We start from the raw sequence: 17,979 nt of genomic DNA on the forward strand, positions 1-17,979 counted from the left end.
CACATTTACATAATTTACACAAGTGACTTAAGACTAACCTAAATTATTTGAATGGATAACCCTGGTAAAATATATATATATATGTATATATATACGGCAAAAGAAAATTTTCAGTTTAATATGTTTCGATATGCTTTAGCGTTTACCTCTTGAATAATGTATCTTTAACACGAATCTATACAAGAACAAAATGCTATTTAATTAAAATTGCATGTGTTTTTCGTTTTGTTTATTTGACTGGCCATTCTAGTAACAAACATCAAAACTTCATGTGTAAGAAAGGTGACGTTTGTGTGTAGCTTTAACGTCAGGATAAAAGTATCTTTGACCTTCATGACACAATCATCGGCGACGGAGCTCTTTTTTCGACTCTCAGAAGAATGTATGCTTGTTTCGTTTATTTCTTCTAAAGCAAAGGAGACCTTTATAAGATAAAATAAAATCTGGTATGATGATATTTGAACTACGAGATGTCGAAACCCGATCATACGGCAGAAAATTATAATGGTCTGGATTTTTTAAACTTAACTGAATAGACGCGGTTGTCAAGTAGAAATTTTGCGTTTTAATTTTGGTAAAACGATCTGGAGTCTACGGAAGACCATTAGAGTCAATCAAATTAAGAAAAAGAAATTACCTCGTAGTAGACCATAAGGGTAAAGCAAATAAAAAAAAACGAAATCTAATTATCTCGTAGAAAAGTAAATAAAAAATGTATTTAGATGATCTGGCATTGACGACATTATTTAAAGTTCGCCATACAATAACATAACACTGATTTACCTGGTAACTAGGTAAACATGCATATTGAAATAAATATAATTGAGATCATGCTCTCATTAAGACCCATCAAAGATGTTCAGCCAAAGAAATATAGACGAAACCGTCAAAACAGACATAAAACGATCATGGATTCGTATAATGTTGATTCATTTAGATTAAATATGAGGGCCATCAAAAGATTTTACCAACAATTGCGAATATTGTCGTCAGGGGGGTGCTAAACTTTGTAAAATTTTCAATTTATATCTTTGTAAAACCTAATTGAACTGATATACTTTTTGGAGAATTCACTTTCACGATATTTTGTAGTTAGCCAGAGATCAACAATCCCTTATATAACGTTCGAGATTTTTAATATAATTCATTAACCCCTTGAACCCTGAAAATATACTCTTCAAAAAAAATAAAAAGAAAAGCATAGTGACATTTTGTTGTCGGTATACCCTCGCTCTACCATCGCCTCGGTGCAACCTGAACCGCGAATCGTCGCTGAACCAAACTCTTCTCAAGCGTTGCTGTAGCCATACCCTGTGTGTGTGACCCATTGAAGTCGGATTTGACGGGTCGGCATATTTCAAAACAACAGCTCTAACGGAACGTCTGGCTCGTAATCCGGTTTCACGTAGGCGTCTAAGGACTACCTAGTCTGAGATCTTACGCCGTCCAGGAATTGCTGCTGCAGTAGAGGGCGCTGTTGTGAACCGTTTCCACAACTGACGTAACCGGATGTGACGACCCAGGGCAGGTGGGGCCACGCTTGTTTGGCCTGAGCTTGGCTGTTGAACTTCGCTGTCGGTACCCGCCCCAAAGGCGAGAAATTGTACTCTAGGAATTATTCAGCAGCCGGGCTACATGTCTGGGATTCACCTGCTTGTGGCCGATCGATAGCGTTGTTGCATTGGTCTTCGTTCAGATGTGGCATCACTTGGCTCGTTGAGTGTTTACAGGCACAACTGTTTTTGAAACTGAGAACCCCGGGATTTTAAAGGCCTTAGATTTGGGTTTCATGCGAAAAGCTTGCGAAGTTGTTTAACTCATGTGTCTTGGTGCAATCAAGCGAAAACAAATTTCGGCAAAAGGTATTACCAGTCAAAATTAGTGACCCTACATTTAAAACCAATAATGAATTTATTTTATCCATATATAATGACATTAAAAAACAAGTAAGAGGGTGAAAATGGGCTGTGTGTTTCTTTTCTTGAAGAGTATATTTGGGGTGCCGCATACCCTACTCTTGCATCAATTTTTTTGAAAAATGGCGGTATGTTATTTGGAACTAAATGTTAAGTGTGCATTTCATATTACGAGTTTATAATTGTGTGAAATGATGAAACAAAGGTATTTAACCATATGAATAAATTTTGATTCAATTGAAGTGACAATAATGCCCACATTTATACAATGTTCACTAATTTTATGCTCCCATTAATTTTATTAATTAATTCCGTGCTCACGCGTTAATATCATTCTTTAATTTTATGCTCCTATTAATAGCCTATCATGCTCTCCTCATTAAGATTGCTGGCTATCTTTAAACAGTTCTGATTATCTCGTAATTTGATTGACCCTAATGGTCTTCCGTAGGGAGTCTATCAAACACATTAATGAACGGCCGTCATAAAAAAAATATCTATAGATCTAGATGATGTTTTATATAATGGTGCCCAATCTTTTACAGATAGGTAAAGGAGTCCTTAAATGGACATTAAGAACAGAAGAAGTGTCTGGTTTCTATAGTTACTATGACAGATTATATGAACTGAGTTGTAATTTCACAACAGCACATAATTTGACCAGCAATAGCAAACAGGTCGTTACAGGGTTTGTAAATTGGTTTTTATGCGTCCACATAACATGTACGCCCGTCTATTCACCATTCCTGTAAACCCGTTTTGTTTCAAACTTAGTTTAGTTATGGGGGGGAAGACTACCACATTTTAGAGCCACTCTTCGGTGATTGCATCATTGCAACTATTACGGAAGCCATGTCATTGATTTATTATCAACACCCCAATGGCCTTTGCCCCCAGTTCTACCCTTCGTTTATCAGTGCTAAACATTTTTATTATTAACGACTTCTTCGTAACAAACAATGAGGTTATTACAAGTGGTGCGAAGAATCTCCATACCCCGAGGACAGAGTGGGGAGAGACCTTTAATTAGAACATTAATAAATCGTTATTGCGCCTGTCATTGATTAACCTTGTAAACATTGTACGCATCAGTATGTATGTATTTTCAAACTTACTGGTATTGATTGGCTGCTCATAAAGAAGTCTATTAAATTTAAGTTTCGCCTATTCATCGAAGAATTTCAAATTTATATTTTTATTTTTTTAAAAAAAACACATGCTACTGACAATCTTTTAGTATAGTGAATCCTCGCAAGGTGGATGTCATGCAGACAACCGAAGATGTTAAATTGGTCACTCAGAACCCAGTAACATCAAGTCCTCTTTCCAGAGTAACAGTTGGCACCAGAATTCAACTTGCAATGATATTATATGAAAGAGGTGGCATTTCAGCTTCGGGTAGTGTAGACATTTGTGAATATTTATGCATGGTTTGCACTGACTAGTGGTTAGTAAATGGAATCGATGTTAAAGTTGTCATATTTGATTGTGTGAATTTTTAAGTTGGGATAGACGACACATGGCATAGTTGATCTTGGCAATTAAACGCACATGCCCCGCTTATCACATGATCTTCAAAATAGCAATTCACTCATTGCATCCTAAGGGTTTATTTCATAATAAATAGCCAGAAACATCCTCACAATAATTCATCGAAATGATTTGTGCACCTCGACCCACAATGGCCGCGTATGCCACTAACGGTGTGGTTTGAGATCGTGTAAGAGAAACAGAAATATAAGATGTTCCATTTGTTGAATCAATGACTAAGGCTCTGGCTCACTAGCCTTGAAGAGGTAATTAAATGTCCTCATCGCCGTTCCATTTTCACAATATGTTAGACTGGCCTATCGGTCCCGACTGGTCATTCCGACAGGTCTCCTAGAAAACACTTATCGTCGCCCCTATCCGCCCACAATTTCTGGATACTCTACAGGTCGCAATACTTTTGACGAAACTTCAAATATGTGTTTATCTCCAAATGATATTGGCATGTATCGGATCGAAATTTCAAGGATTATGACCCCTGATTGTACGAAAAACCACGTTTTTAACTGGTGGACACTCTAGAGGTCACAATTGTCATTTAGATGAAACTTGAAATGCATGTCTGTAACCCAAAGATCTTGGTTCCTTTCGATATTTACACATATCGGATCGTAACTTCCTGAATTATGGACCTTGATTGTATGAAAAATCACGTTTAAAACAACGTTCGAATATGTCACCATTACACGGTAATGTCGGTTGAGTTCAAATCTGACCAAAACTGCCGGACAAAATTGCCGCCCCTCGTACGCAAATAGTGTAAAAAATATGGTATCTCAAGGTTATGGATCATAACTACTGAATTACGAAAAATCGCGTTTTAGCCTGTTGTCCCTGTAGAGGTCACAATACAATTTTTATCCAATTTAAAAAAAAGTTTGAATAAATCACCGTTACACCCGAATGATGATGGTTGAGTTCGAATTTCGTGAAAATCGGACCCAAATTTCTAGACAAAATGGCCGCATTTCTAGCTTGTGGACCTGCTAGAAGTCACAATTTGTATTCAATTTAAAAACAAAACGTTTAAATAGATCACCGTTACACATCAGTGAAGGTTGAGATCGAATTTCGTAAAATCTGACCCAAACTACCGGACAGAATGGCCGCTTCTTGTACACAAATAGTGTAAAAGTTTGTAATACCAAGGTTGTGGACACTCTTAGAAGTCACAATTTTAATCCGATTTTGATGATACTTGAAAAGTGACATAGGTACAGTATTCAACAATCGATTGATTCGTATGATTATTGGTTTTTATATCTATTGTTATGTCGAATCAGCACGATCGTTGATATTGTCAATTCAATAGATTGTTCTACCCCTCATACCTACTTCATCCATGAACCATATCGATACGATCTATACATGTGTCGTCGAACGAGTCGATCCAGTCAACCCTTCCCCGAGTTTGTAATGTCCTCGCACGATTGTATCGATCGAACTCTATCGATACGATCTATACATGTTTCGACGAAATAGTCTATCCAGTCAACCCTTCCCCGAGTCTCTAATGTCCTCGCACGATTGTATCGATCGAACTCTATCGATACGATCTATACATGTGTCGTCGAACCAGTCGATCCAGTCAACCCTTCCCCGAGTTTGTAATGTCCTCGCACGATTGTATCGATCGAACTCTATCGATACGATCTATACATGTTCCGTCGAACCAGTCGATCGAGCCAACCCTTCCCCGAGTCTGTAATGACCTCGCACGATCGTATAGATCGAGCCCTATCGATACGATCTATACATGTTCCGTCGAACCAGTCGATCCAGTCAACCCTTCCCCGAGTCTGTAATGTCCTCGCACGATCGTATCGATCGTACTCTATCGATACGATCTATACATGTTTCGACGAAATAGTCGATCCAGTCAACCCTTCCCCGAGTCTGTAATGTCCTCGCACGATCGTATCGATCGTACTCTATCGATACGATCTATACATGTTTCGACGAAATAGTCGATCCAGTCAACCCTTCCCCGAGTCTGTAGGCCTAATGTCCTCGCACGATCGTATCGATCAAACACTATCGATACAATCTATAAATTTGTCGTCTATGCAGTCGATCCAGTCAACCCTTCCGTGCGTCTAGATTGTCCTCGCACGATCGTATCGATCGAGCACTATCGATACGATCTATATATTATGTTTCGTCGAAACAGTCGATCCAGTCAACCCTTGCCCGACCCGAGTCTGTATTGTCCTCGCACGATCGTGTCGATCGAGTACTATCGATACGATCTATATATGTTTCTTTCAACCAGTCGATCAATTTAACCCTTCCCCGAGTTTCTAATGTCCTCGCACGATCGTATCGATCGAGCTCTATCGATACGATCTATACATGTTTCGTCGAACCAGTCGATCCAGTCAACCCTTCCCCGAGAATTTAATGCCGTTATGCAAATGACGTTGCTTTGTTTATGCAAATGACGTTGCGTTGTTTATGCAAATGACGTCAAATGGTTTATGCAAATGACGTTACATAGTTATTCGGATAACGATGCATAGTGATAGAATAACAAGATAATTTGAAGTGGTGGCTGTTCGTTTATTCATAGATAATACCGTATGATTGCCGACTCGTCTTTAGCCCTTTACGTGATGTTGCGTTCTGGTTCGTGCGCATATTTTTTTGCGCAGGGGGGGTTGTTTACTTCCGGTCTAGCTTTCGACAGTACGTACGCACAGTGACACGCGAAATTGACATTTTTGAAACTTACGTTTATGAAATTAATAAAATGAACACGTATATAAAAATTATATGAAAAAAAAGAACAAGATATCTCCTTCCAAAATATTTTTAGATTATTGCAAAAGATGAAATAGCTACTGTGTGACGTTAAGTTGAAAAAAGGTTACAAATGGGCAAAAAATGCCTTTCTTCATTCATGAATCATGTACCGTACCAATTTACACTAAAATTAGGAAATATTTTTGATATAGAGATAATACTTCAAACACCTTTATTTTTATTTTTCTAATACTTCAAAAAAAATGTTCTACAATTTAATTTGCAGAAGGAAAAAGGTTATATTGCGAGCTAACTAACCCGCACCTCTGTGCCACACACAGGCCTACGGTATAGGCCTATCTATAGTATGATTAATAAAATTAGATGTTGCATTTTATTATCAATTGCATGGTATATTAGAACAGTTTTAAAAATCTTGTTTATATTCAAATGTGTATTTTTTTAATAAATTCAGCTTTAAGTTTGAATACTTTAGTTGATAAAGATGTAAATATCCCTACAAAATTCTTTTCCAATCTAGGCCTAATTAATAATTTTAGAAAATGGCCATTTATTTATTTTAAGTCCCTCTGACGCTCTGTCATTTAATTTAGTTAATTTTATAAATGCAGACCCCCCCCCCCCCCCAAAAAAAAAAAATACACACATACTTTTTTTTCAGCTTGCACAACTGGAAAAAAGTTTACTTATATAAATCCACCCCAATGTAAGCAATTATTTCATAGTCTTTTTGATCTAGGCTTTGTTGAGAAATTAAATTAGCTTCAGTAGATATAACAATTATATATAAGGAAAAAGAAAACACTATTAGTATTAAATAAAAAAGGAATTATTGCTTTAGTTATCAATGAAAAGGAATTTTTGTTCTAAAATAGATTCTTCCAGGAATCCTGTACATTAAAAGATTTACAAGAGTTGATAAAGGCAACTTCATCCTTGATATCTGATATTTCAATGTTGGCCACACCAATTTGATTTCCTGTTCTTCGGGCTTCGATATAAAAATAAATAGCTAATTACATCATGTGAAAGATGTTTTGTTTAAAAATTTGGAACTATAAGCTTTTGAACAGTACAGCCAAGTACTTTTGGTGTTTAAATAGATGTATGTATTTTTCCAGAAGAACCAAATAAATAAATATAATGAACGTCCATTTCTATAGCGCCAAAATTCCGCAAAAATTGTGTTCATAGCGCTTGGCAAAACATACCTACACGAAGTCTTTAGCTCTAAGTTATCACTTGTTTGTAACAGATGAGTTTTTAAAAATTGTAAGGCACTACATTTATCTCATCATGTTGTTTATATGAATATATGATTACGGTATCCAATATCATTCATGTCATTAACATTTAACTTGTTTGCATACTTGACAAATTAGCCTATAGATCTAGTCAAATTTTTTTACAGAGTTACTTCGTGTAACCGGGGTAATTAACAAGACTGTTTTGTTAGGGGTTTTTTTTAAAAAAAATAATTAAAACACGTCATCCAAGCGAGAACCAAAATATATTTCTTTATGTCCTAAATTAAAATAAAACAATAACAATAGACATAAATTTGAAGGGGAATTATGTAAGATTTAGATAAAGAGCTGGTCGTTCTCGTTATTAACTATAACATTTCAAAAATAGATAATGCAAATTGAATATATTGAAAATTTACCACCATACCGTTCTAATCTATTTAAAATCTGAGCAATCAGATGGCATCGAGAGTTGATTATGGTCTTTTCATGTTAATAAATGTCTAATTGATAATTTACATAACATTAAGGCCCAAAGAAAGACCTGCAATAAGCAGATTTAGTTCTTACATCATGCCTGTTTAACATTTAAAAACGCATCTTTAATTAACAATACTTTTATGATAAATTAATAAATGTATTATTAAATAAAGCGATCAGACAATGTTAATGTTACATAATTGGATGAATAATTATATAATTTATAGGCACCTTATTAGATTGAAATACCAACTCTTTCTTCCTCAACTGATAAGATTAAATTATTTAAATCAAAAAATGCAATAGCCTAATATTATTGTTAAGATTAACTTATTTAATTGAAACAAAAATTGTAGGTTATATTTTTAATGATTAATTTAATTTCATGGAACAGTAAACCCATATCCTTAAATATCGACCGGCAGCTATTTTTAAATATTAATTTTTCTCCAGAACCGTGTTATTTCCTGAAAAGCCATACATCTCAGCATTGTAACAAAACCAACCTTATCAATATTGGAGCAAAATTGACTGAATTCTGTAACACCAACTGGCAGATCCCTTTTTCGCGAAAATTGGTCATTTGGCTTCAATTCTCAACCTATTTAACCATCAACATAACCATACAAACACATTACACATAGCTTGAATGGTTTATTTTCTGATGTTTGAAATACATAAAATTAAATAATTATGCTTAATTCAACTATACAAAATTAAAATCAATAATGATATAATACAATCAAACAATTGAAACCAAATCCCTTGTTGAGTATTAAAATAAAACAAATAAAATAATGAAAATAATAATATCCCCCCCTCCCCCCCCAAAAAAATGAAATAATAAAAAAAAAAATATAAATAAATAGATACATAAAATAAAATACTTTATCAATATATTAATGTCTAGTGTCTCAATATTTATACCCCCTCCCCCCCACCCACACACACAATATGAAAAGAAGTAAATAACATAAATAAAACATACAATTATTTATCAGTATCACAATAAATCAACATGAAACATATTTGCTTCACAAGCTGGCACTCCCCTAGGCAGCAAACAAAAGACGGGTACCACTACCAGTACGTTCTGCTGAAAATACAAAAGATTTTTAAAAAATTGTGTAATTAAAAGCTTATATATAGCCAACACAGCAATGTTATTATTCATACCAAACTGTATTTTATATATTTACGATTTATTAATGATCTGCATGTATTATTTTACAAATTAATGAATTGAAAACTCTATTTTGCCGATTTTTAAAAGTAGGTCAAAGCTGTCAAACTTTACCTTAACTGGACAACACACGTGTCGAGATTTTCATGAAATGTAATACTTATTTATAATACAATATAATATCAAAATTATAAGATATTCATTTTTATTCTTACCTCGAACATTGCTTCTATTTCTCGTTACCATTTAACCAGATGATGCCACATTTAATACTACAAGAAAGCGCTAAATAAAAATATCGCTACTGGGCCTATAGTAAACAAACAGCGAGAACAGAAGACCGGAAGTGATCAACCACCTTTCTCGCCGTTTCACGCGTTTCGCAACATAACGTCGAGAATTCATGAGTCGGCAATCATACGGTATTATCTATGGTTTATTCTACTAATTCTAGGTTTGGGTTCTATGGTTTGGGATACATTGTGTTAATGTGAGATTAAATTACAAAGAAGACCTAAACTGATGAAGAAGATTTTTTATCTCACACTGGTAGATATATATATTGCAGTAATTTAGGATGCGTTTTGAAATTAGTTATTCAAATTTAAAAACTTTACTATTTGCTAATCATCATTTTATAGAAGGAACTCCAAATAGGTGGTTTTATATATCAAAATATGTTTCTACAAATTCTGTTTCCATTGGACCGAAGGTTTTTCTTGGAGAATTGTGTGCTAACAAGAGATCATTAAAAGCCTTTTTGCCAACAGATGAACAATTGTGTAAATCAGTTATTGATTTAATCAGAGACGAGTATAATTTCTTGTTAACTGATAATCTTGAATGGGACTTAGATCTATTAGATCTAACAGTGTTGCTAAGTGAACGAAACGGGTTTAAGTCAATTATTTTAAAACCAACATTTAATAACTGCTTATTATGTAATGGAAAAGTTGTAACAATTACAAAACCGAGTTTCCCTTTTATATATACAGAAAATGGAGTGTTTGTCGGTGCCAATTACACTTCTGAATGTCGTAACTCACTAACTGTGAAGCAAAGCCTAGATATAAATTTTCGTTTTATACAACTGCAAACGTCGACAGAAAATGTAGATTCTACTATACAAAATGTGACATTAAAAGTAAACCAAATTTTTGTTTAAAGCTCTTCACGAGATACGTGTTATGGGTGCATCATTTGAGTCAATGGCGGAAGTGTATAATGTTTTCCATGATTCACAAAATATAAACAGTAATTATCTGTCTAGTTTTAACAGAGGAAGTGGTATTAATGTGTATGAAATGAATCCAGCACGATTAGAAGAGGCATGGTTTATGTACCACATGCAAGAAATATAAAGTAATGATAGGTTGGAAATAGAGAGAAAGGCATCTGGATTAGTTAATATAGATAAAGTATGCGAAACAGTGATTGAGGTACGGTAATCCATTACTGTAACTATTTAACTATTTAGTAATTAAAGTTAAATGTAAACGTTTATGAAAACAAAAGTAAACGAATAGCCTAGATAGTAGTCTTATGTCAATATACCATTTTTTCTATATTTTACTGTTATTTATATTTTAGAAATTAGAAAATTTACAGAACAGATGGGTTATGCATACCTGTGAAATAAAAGGATGTGAGGAGGGTTACTGTACAATTGATGGAAATGAGAAGTTAAGAAGGGGTATATGTTCTGAAGGTGGCGAAAAGATTTTAAATCTGCGATGTATTGAAAATATTGTTTAATGGAATGGATGTAACAAATATGCCATATTTTTAATAATGAAATGATATATTTTACTTTAATAGTTAATGAATTTGCATTTCATTTCTTGCGAATAAAAATATTACGGCGTTTTAAATTTTTCGTCTTCTAGAATTGTGCATGAAGTTGACAGTAACGAAATCCAATTATTTAATTTGCTCCAAAAATGCTTTATTGCGTCATTGTAAGTTGGTTTGTGTTGGATGTATTCGCTACAGGATATAGTACAATAGGGGAATTTGGGGCGCCTGATTTTAAAATATCTCAAAGCTCCATTAAGGCCCGGATGTCGATATAGTTGTCGAATCAAATAATTGTCTTAAGTACAGCTGTAGAGCACCCTCAGCGACGAGAGCCATCTGTGAAGAATATTAATTTTTCTTCGAGAAAACACAAAGCTCTATAACCTGTTCAAAATATTGTGGGGGAGATCCCCCAAACCCCCCGCCACAAGAACCTGTTCAAAATATTATGGGGGAGATTCCCCAAACCCCCCGCCACGAAAACTGTCCAGAATTTTAAAATACTTCTGGGGGAGAACCCCAAATCCCGCCAATGTAGCCATCTGTGAAGAAATTTTTTTTTTCGTGGAGAAAACACAAAGCTCTATAACCTGTTCAAAATATTGTGGGGGAGATCCCCCAAACCCCCCGCCACAAAAACCTGTTCAAAATATTAATGGGGAGATCCCCCAAACCCCCTGTCACAGCAACTGTCCAATCTAAAAAAACGGCCTTTGACGATGGACAGTCGAGGCTCTTAATTTTAAAAAAATGCTGGGATCGAAATTACAAATCAAGTATGGACGGTCATAGAGTTGATTGGATCGATATCATGTGTACGATCGTATCGATCGTGTACGATCGTATCGATCGTAAACCATAGTACACGGCCGTAGAGTTGATTAGATCGATAGAATGTGTACGATCGTATCGATCGTGTACGATCGTATCGATCGTGTACGATCGTATCGATCGTAAACCATAGTACACGGCCGTAGAGTTGAATGGATCGATAGAATGTGTACGATCGTATCGATCGTATACCATCGTACACGGCCTTAGAGTTGATTGGGTCGATAGAATTTGTACGATCGTGTACGATCGTGGTGGTGCGTATCGATCGTATAAACCATAGTACACGGCCGTAGAGTTGACTGGATCGAAAGAATGTGTACGATAGTAACGATCGTGTAAGATCGTGGTAGTGATAATATGCTCCTTTGGATTGATTCGACATTAAGAGTTTTTGCAGAGTTGATTGGATCGATACTAAAACACACATCATTACGATCGTATTGGGTTGATTGGGTCGATATGATTTGCACGATCGTACTATGAACGAAACGAGTTGATAGGGTTGACACAGTTGATACAGTTGATATATTTGTCGAATCAATCGATTGTCGTATACTGTACCATAATGTGAAAAGTATGATTATAACCAAAGATTGCCCATATGGAACCGTAACTTCTTGAATTATGGCCCCTGATTGTACGAAAAATCGCGTTTTTGGCTTGTGGACTTTCTAGATCTAGCGGTCAAACTTTTATCCGATTTTACAAAACGTTTAAATGTGTCACCGTTACACCCTAATGACGGTTGAGTTCGAATTTCGTAATTATCGGACCGAAACTGCCCGACAAAATGATGGTCGCTCCTTGTACGCAAATAGTGTAAAGGTATTTAATACTAAGGTTGTGGATCCTCACAATTTTTATCCGATTTTGATGAAACATAAAATATATCTTTAAATCCCAAATATCTCACTTCATTTCCATATTAGCGCATTTCAGACCATAACTTCCTGGATTATGACCCCTTATTTAGCTTGTTCTCTATCCATTTCTGGCAAAATGTTGGCTTATCTTGCCTGGCAACCGCTGGTTTTAATACAACAGCGAAGGAGTTAATATGAACATCAATGAAGCCTCTGTAAATGGTGAATTATGTCAGTGTTTACGAAACGAAATGATTTCAAGTAATTACCATGTTGATATTGGTTTTAAATTCTTACAGATGCGAAAGTTTGCAGTCGATTTCTTACTTTTATCAATATCAATTTTTCTTTAATATCAGGTATTTCACCATACAATTGTATCTACTTTTCGTCTGATTTTGAAGTAACCTATCAACTGACAGACTTTAATGGGTGAGATTTTTATGTTACCGTATTATATTTGATTACCCCGTATGTCTGGTGTAGCTCAGACGAAAAAAAATATAGTTATAAGTATAATGTATTTGTTAATGTTACATTGGAACATACATCAAGCGAACACGTGTTGAGTATGGAAATGTAGATTCCTAATAGGAATCGTAAAAAATCAAGTATAGTGATCCATGACAAATCCGGCAATGGCAAATTTGTGTGGTGCCCCGTCTTCCATGCCCAAAGCAAAAATGAAATGAAATGAAATGGGGTTTAACGTCCTACTGTTTTGCTCCGAACTGGGCTAATGAAGACGGGCATACGCCATACAGTGTGCTATGAGGGAAATTTTGCCCGGACAGCGGCACTACGGCCTACTCTTATATCGAATTCCAACTGTCAAGGGATCTTTTACGTGCACGCCAATGTGTACACGGGACCTCGGTTTTTCGTCCCATCCGAACGACTAGACAGCTTTCCTTGGCAGCCCCTCCGTCCTGCATCACTGACAAGGGAGAATCACGCCGGAAAATCTAGATGAACTTTCTCGGCCAATGCAGGGACCATGCCCAAAGCACGTGCTTATTTTGCTTAATGGTAAATCCAGCCCTGTATCTCAACATTTACGGCGAACATGATACAAGGCACAATTCCAAAAGGATGTGTTGTGTACCTAAGGAAATGCCTGTCGAAATAAACAATTTTGAAACTCTGGTGGGGGTATAAGAAAGCCTGACAAGCTCCCTTTGAATGATCACAAAAATGAGTTCCTGTGGATACTTATGACCTTATAGCGATTTCCCTTTTCTTTAATCCTGACACCAGCATTTAAACCCGGTCGATTTAGATAATTATATTTTATGTTCTTTATAGCTACGTCTACACTAGCAGCATTCACCGTCTACACTAGCCTTTTAAATCCCGGTTTTTTCCTAAAAGCCGGCTTTTTCAATTTCTCAATCGTAAAAGCCGGCTTTTTAAAATCCGGCAATTATTGAGGGATTTTTCAAAATCAAAAAGCCGGCTTTTTCAAAAAACCGGCAATTTTATGTGTGTAGACGGTAAATCCGGGATTTATCAAGTACCCGGATGTCATTATCTCTGCAAAATTGACTGAAGCCGATGGCGTAATAAATAAACCGGAAGTTCCACAAATAACGAAGGTCGGTGTTCATCGTCTTTTTCCGTTCAGTCAGTGTAGACGCTACACTTGAAAAAGCCGGGTTTTGTAAGTCCCTATATTATTTCAGATGTCCTGTATCGGGTTCTCCTGGTTTTGCTCTAACTGGAATTAATGGCTCTCACCTAACATCGAATTTATTCGATACTTTCATTATTGAAGGAAAATTAGATGTCATCTTTAGCTGTAGTTTTGAATTCTGTTTTGTTTCAAAGGACACGAAGTGTTCTGATGTAAGTGTTTAAAATCTAGTCTTTTCTGAGAACATTGTTAACACGATAGAGGTTATAGCTTTTAACAGATTCCTTTCAAATTTGGTGCGAGGCATGATGCACCCTATCGATATTAAGCGTTCTCCGACTTTCCGTTTCGGAGTCATCCCGTCTTGTGAACACGATTGACGCTAGAGTTTTTAACATTTGGTGAGAAGCATTGGGGTCATGCGATAAAGTCTACAGTTTTTAATGGGCCTTTTTCATTTTTGGTTTGAAGCATTGTGGTCATCGATCACCATCGATATTCATAATACGCAGCCTTCAGTTCCTGAGTTATCCCCGATTTGCCAAAAACCATGTTCAGGGCGATAGAGGTTATCAGTTTCAACAGATTTTTTTTGTTCAAATCTTGATGGATGGAATGGGATCATAAAAGGATGAACCCTAGAGATAAAATTTGTTCAAGGATCCTAGATCCTTATCAAATTTGCTCAACATCCAAGTTTTTCTTTCAGATAAGCTGCAGTTGAGACAGAGCTGCTGTGTGGGCGTATTCAGCGCTTTGCGTGGCTATCTTTTCTCCTTTCATGATCTACCTTCATTTTGTTTCATATTCAAAAGTCCGGCCCTTTGTAGTCAACTATAATAGTAAATAATAGCTTTTGTATATGTAGAGATGTGTTCATATGAAAAACCAATCATCCCTGACAACCATAACAAAACGATCAACAAATGAGAATAGAAAGAATGGTCAAGCATCAGCTTATTTACTGCTGATACCAAAAACACAGAAAGACAAACAAACTGGTAATTGTGTTCTGCTAATTATTGGTATCTTAGCCATATGAATATTTGAAACCTCGTCTCTTCAAAATTGCAGCTATAGTGATGTTTAAGTCACAAAAGATAGTATGTTTCAAATGAAAATCCGTTTGATCCCGATACAAACATACTTTAGCTTTTAGCGACGAAAGTTCTACTGGCGTTATTTTTCTATCAGATGTGTTTTGGTCTTACATGAAATGCATACCACTTCCCTATTCACATTGACGCGTAGCATTGTTGAGCCTGATATTGGCGATGTGACGGTAGAGAACTGTCCAAAATTACAGTTTCAGAAAAGTTGGAATATCAACAGGAAGCATTCTCTGAACAAATCTGTTGAAACTTGCTGAGCAAACGTACACAGCTTTGTCATAAACATGTGCCGTATTAAAGAATTTTGACTACTATGGAGTGATTGCAGTTGTTTCAAAGATTTCAATGACAATTTTTGTTGACCAACAACACATACCATAAAACTTCTGTTTTCGGGACAAAATTCGGCAAAATCTTGCATTGTAGTTCATATATATTCAATTTTAAAAGCTTCATTTTACAGTTCTGTGAGATATGAAACTGTAACTAGTGTAACGGGTATTTGGAAATAGAATATAGCTACTACTAGTGTTCCACTAATATCTGAATAATATTTTCATTACAGACAAGAACAACTTTTCAGAAGACTCTGATGGCACCATTCCCAAATACTTGACTGTTTTGATAACGGGTTTGATATTGGCAGTGTGTGCAGTTTGGATGACCGTGTTGATCTTTGTTCGGTCATTTTATATTAGATCTGGCAGAAGGTTAGCAAATGTCGAGACGGCGAAATAACTGTAAACGTTTTTATACATCCACATGTATGATCATATATTAAGGTTACTTTGTCTGCTCATAATTTGTGAATTCCCTATATTACTTTCAGTTTATTGTAAGTAAATTGCCAATATTTTTTAAGTGTATATATAACGATCATTATGAAATTCTAACAGGTTGCTTTTTATGTGTTAGCATGTTAAAAACACAGAATTGAAACTTCCTGTGGTGTAGGTGGCCTGGGAACTCATGGTTTACAGTCTTTGTAGATAAAAGAAACTCTGTGACTTTTCTTTAATTTGATTAAATATATCAATTATTAAAAGAAATGTCTTTGTACAATGTTTGTTTCTTTCCCGTCAGTATGCCGTTCACAATTCGTGTAATAGTTCTGCGGGCTGAGATTTTGTGTTGAAAAGAAAACTTTTTTTTTTTCAAACTTTTTCAAACTTGCTGGGACTGTTTAGATAGTTCTAAGAAGTAACGGTATCGAAATTGAAAGTCGGGCATCCAGTTGTCAAAACCTATAAACTCCCGACCGGACAGTACCTATACTTTTGTTTAAAGATCGACTAGTTATAAGAAGGGATCATATCGAAATTCACAATTGCGTAGTTGGACACAGTAAATAATTAAATGATTAATTTTCCCTTTGATTTTAATGTTAATTCTCGTCTCTTTGACCGGCTCTTAACTTTTTCCAAAATTTTCGTCGGGTTGATCACTTTCTACCACAGATGCAGCAACATGTGGCATCCTCTTCTCTTGCTCGAAAGCAGGTATGAGATTCGCAATGGAAATCTTGCGATGAACAAACTAGAAGTAGCATATAAGTAAACATGCAACGTTCCACTCTGCATTTCTCTGCTATCTTTCCGTCTCAAAATCATGACTATTCACTAAAACGTGCATATTTAAACCCTTTTCGTCGATTCTACACCAAAAAGTCAACAGCTATCACCATGCAAAAAGGAGGAAAGGCGAGAGAAAGACTAAAAATAACTTTGGTACTAGATTGCGTGTACATTTGCTTTTACAATGAGTTATATCCCCTGTCTTGATCCTCGTCGACATGGCCTTTGACCTGATATAAGCAAGGATTCCATATATGTATCTATCCACGATGCACAGTGTGTGATGCGTGTCTGTAATACGGATTGTTACCCATATGCTCCTTCTATGTGTCCGTTCAAAATGGTTAGCGTGCTGCGTGATAGTTATTTACGCGACAAGGGTCCATTTCATACGGTCATGGAATACAACTTAACCTCACACCGTCGGATTCAAGTCCGATTTACCGATGAGATTTCTAACAACCTGGTGGAATTGTTCATTAGGGCATCTGGAAGAACCCAATGGAATTTTAAAATTTTCGGATCGTAAATTTTAAACGTGTTTTACGACTTATGTCACAGCCTGCGAATGTGATATAGAACAAGGTGTTCGGGGAACTGTATTAAAACTTATGGAACAGGAACTGTTCATTGGGGTTATTAAGAAGTTATTATAAAACTTTTCATCTCAATGGCGCACATCTTGTGCAAGGTGGATAACGACCTAATTTTGCTAAATGCCGTTTTCTCTCTTGGGCATTCTGGGACTGTGGTGCGTCAAAGCGGGAAACATTGTCGGTATTGTCAATATTGTCCGCTTTGACACACCAAGGTTCCCAACGTGTCCAGAGAGAAAACTCTGTTAGTATGTGTCATTAGCTTTCGAGATGATCACATTTACTGAATGCACGGGTACGCTTCCATGGACCACCCTAACTTTAGGGCATACAGCGAGTGTGTGTATAATACGCTTTATACAAGTTGTATGTAATTATATGTATAAATATGTATATAGCCTTTATCTGAAAATAACCATATTCAGAATCCTTG

At 35.9% G+C, this 17,979-nt stretch overlaps 1 protein-coding gene across 1 annotated transcript in view; it reads left to right on the plus strand.

Moving 5' to 3' along the window:
- LOC126817298 (neuropilin and tolloid-like protein 1) overlaps window positions 1-17,979 on the plus strand; it is a 32,319-nt gene extending 14,340 nt beyond the window's left edge. Inside the window, exons 7-12 of the mRNA XM_050544140.2 lie at window positions 2,462-2,604; window positions 3,154-3,314; window positions 12,991-13,063; window positions 14,314-14,476; window positions 15,133-15,265; window positions 15,942-17,979. Coding sequence (XP_050400097.1) covers window positions 2,462-2,604; window positions 3,154-3,314; window positions 12,991-13,063; window positions 14,314-14,476; window positions 15,133-15,265; window positions 15,942-16,114 — 846 coding nt within the window. The 3' untranslated portion in view covers window positions 16,115-17,979. The remainder of the gene's footprint in view (window positions 1-2,461; window positions 2,605-3,153; window positions 3,315-12,990; window positions 13,064-14,313; window positions 14,477-15,132; window positions 15,266-15,941) is intronic.

The sequence above is a fragment of the Patella vulgata genome, chromosome 4 (assembly GCF_932274485.2).
Source record: "Patella vulgata chromosome 4, xgPatVulg1.2, whole genome shotgun sequence".
Lineage (NCBI taxonomy): Eukaryota > Metazoa > Mollusca > Gastropoda > Patellidae > Patella > Patella vulgata.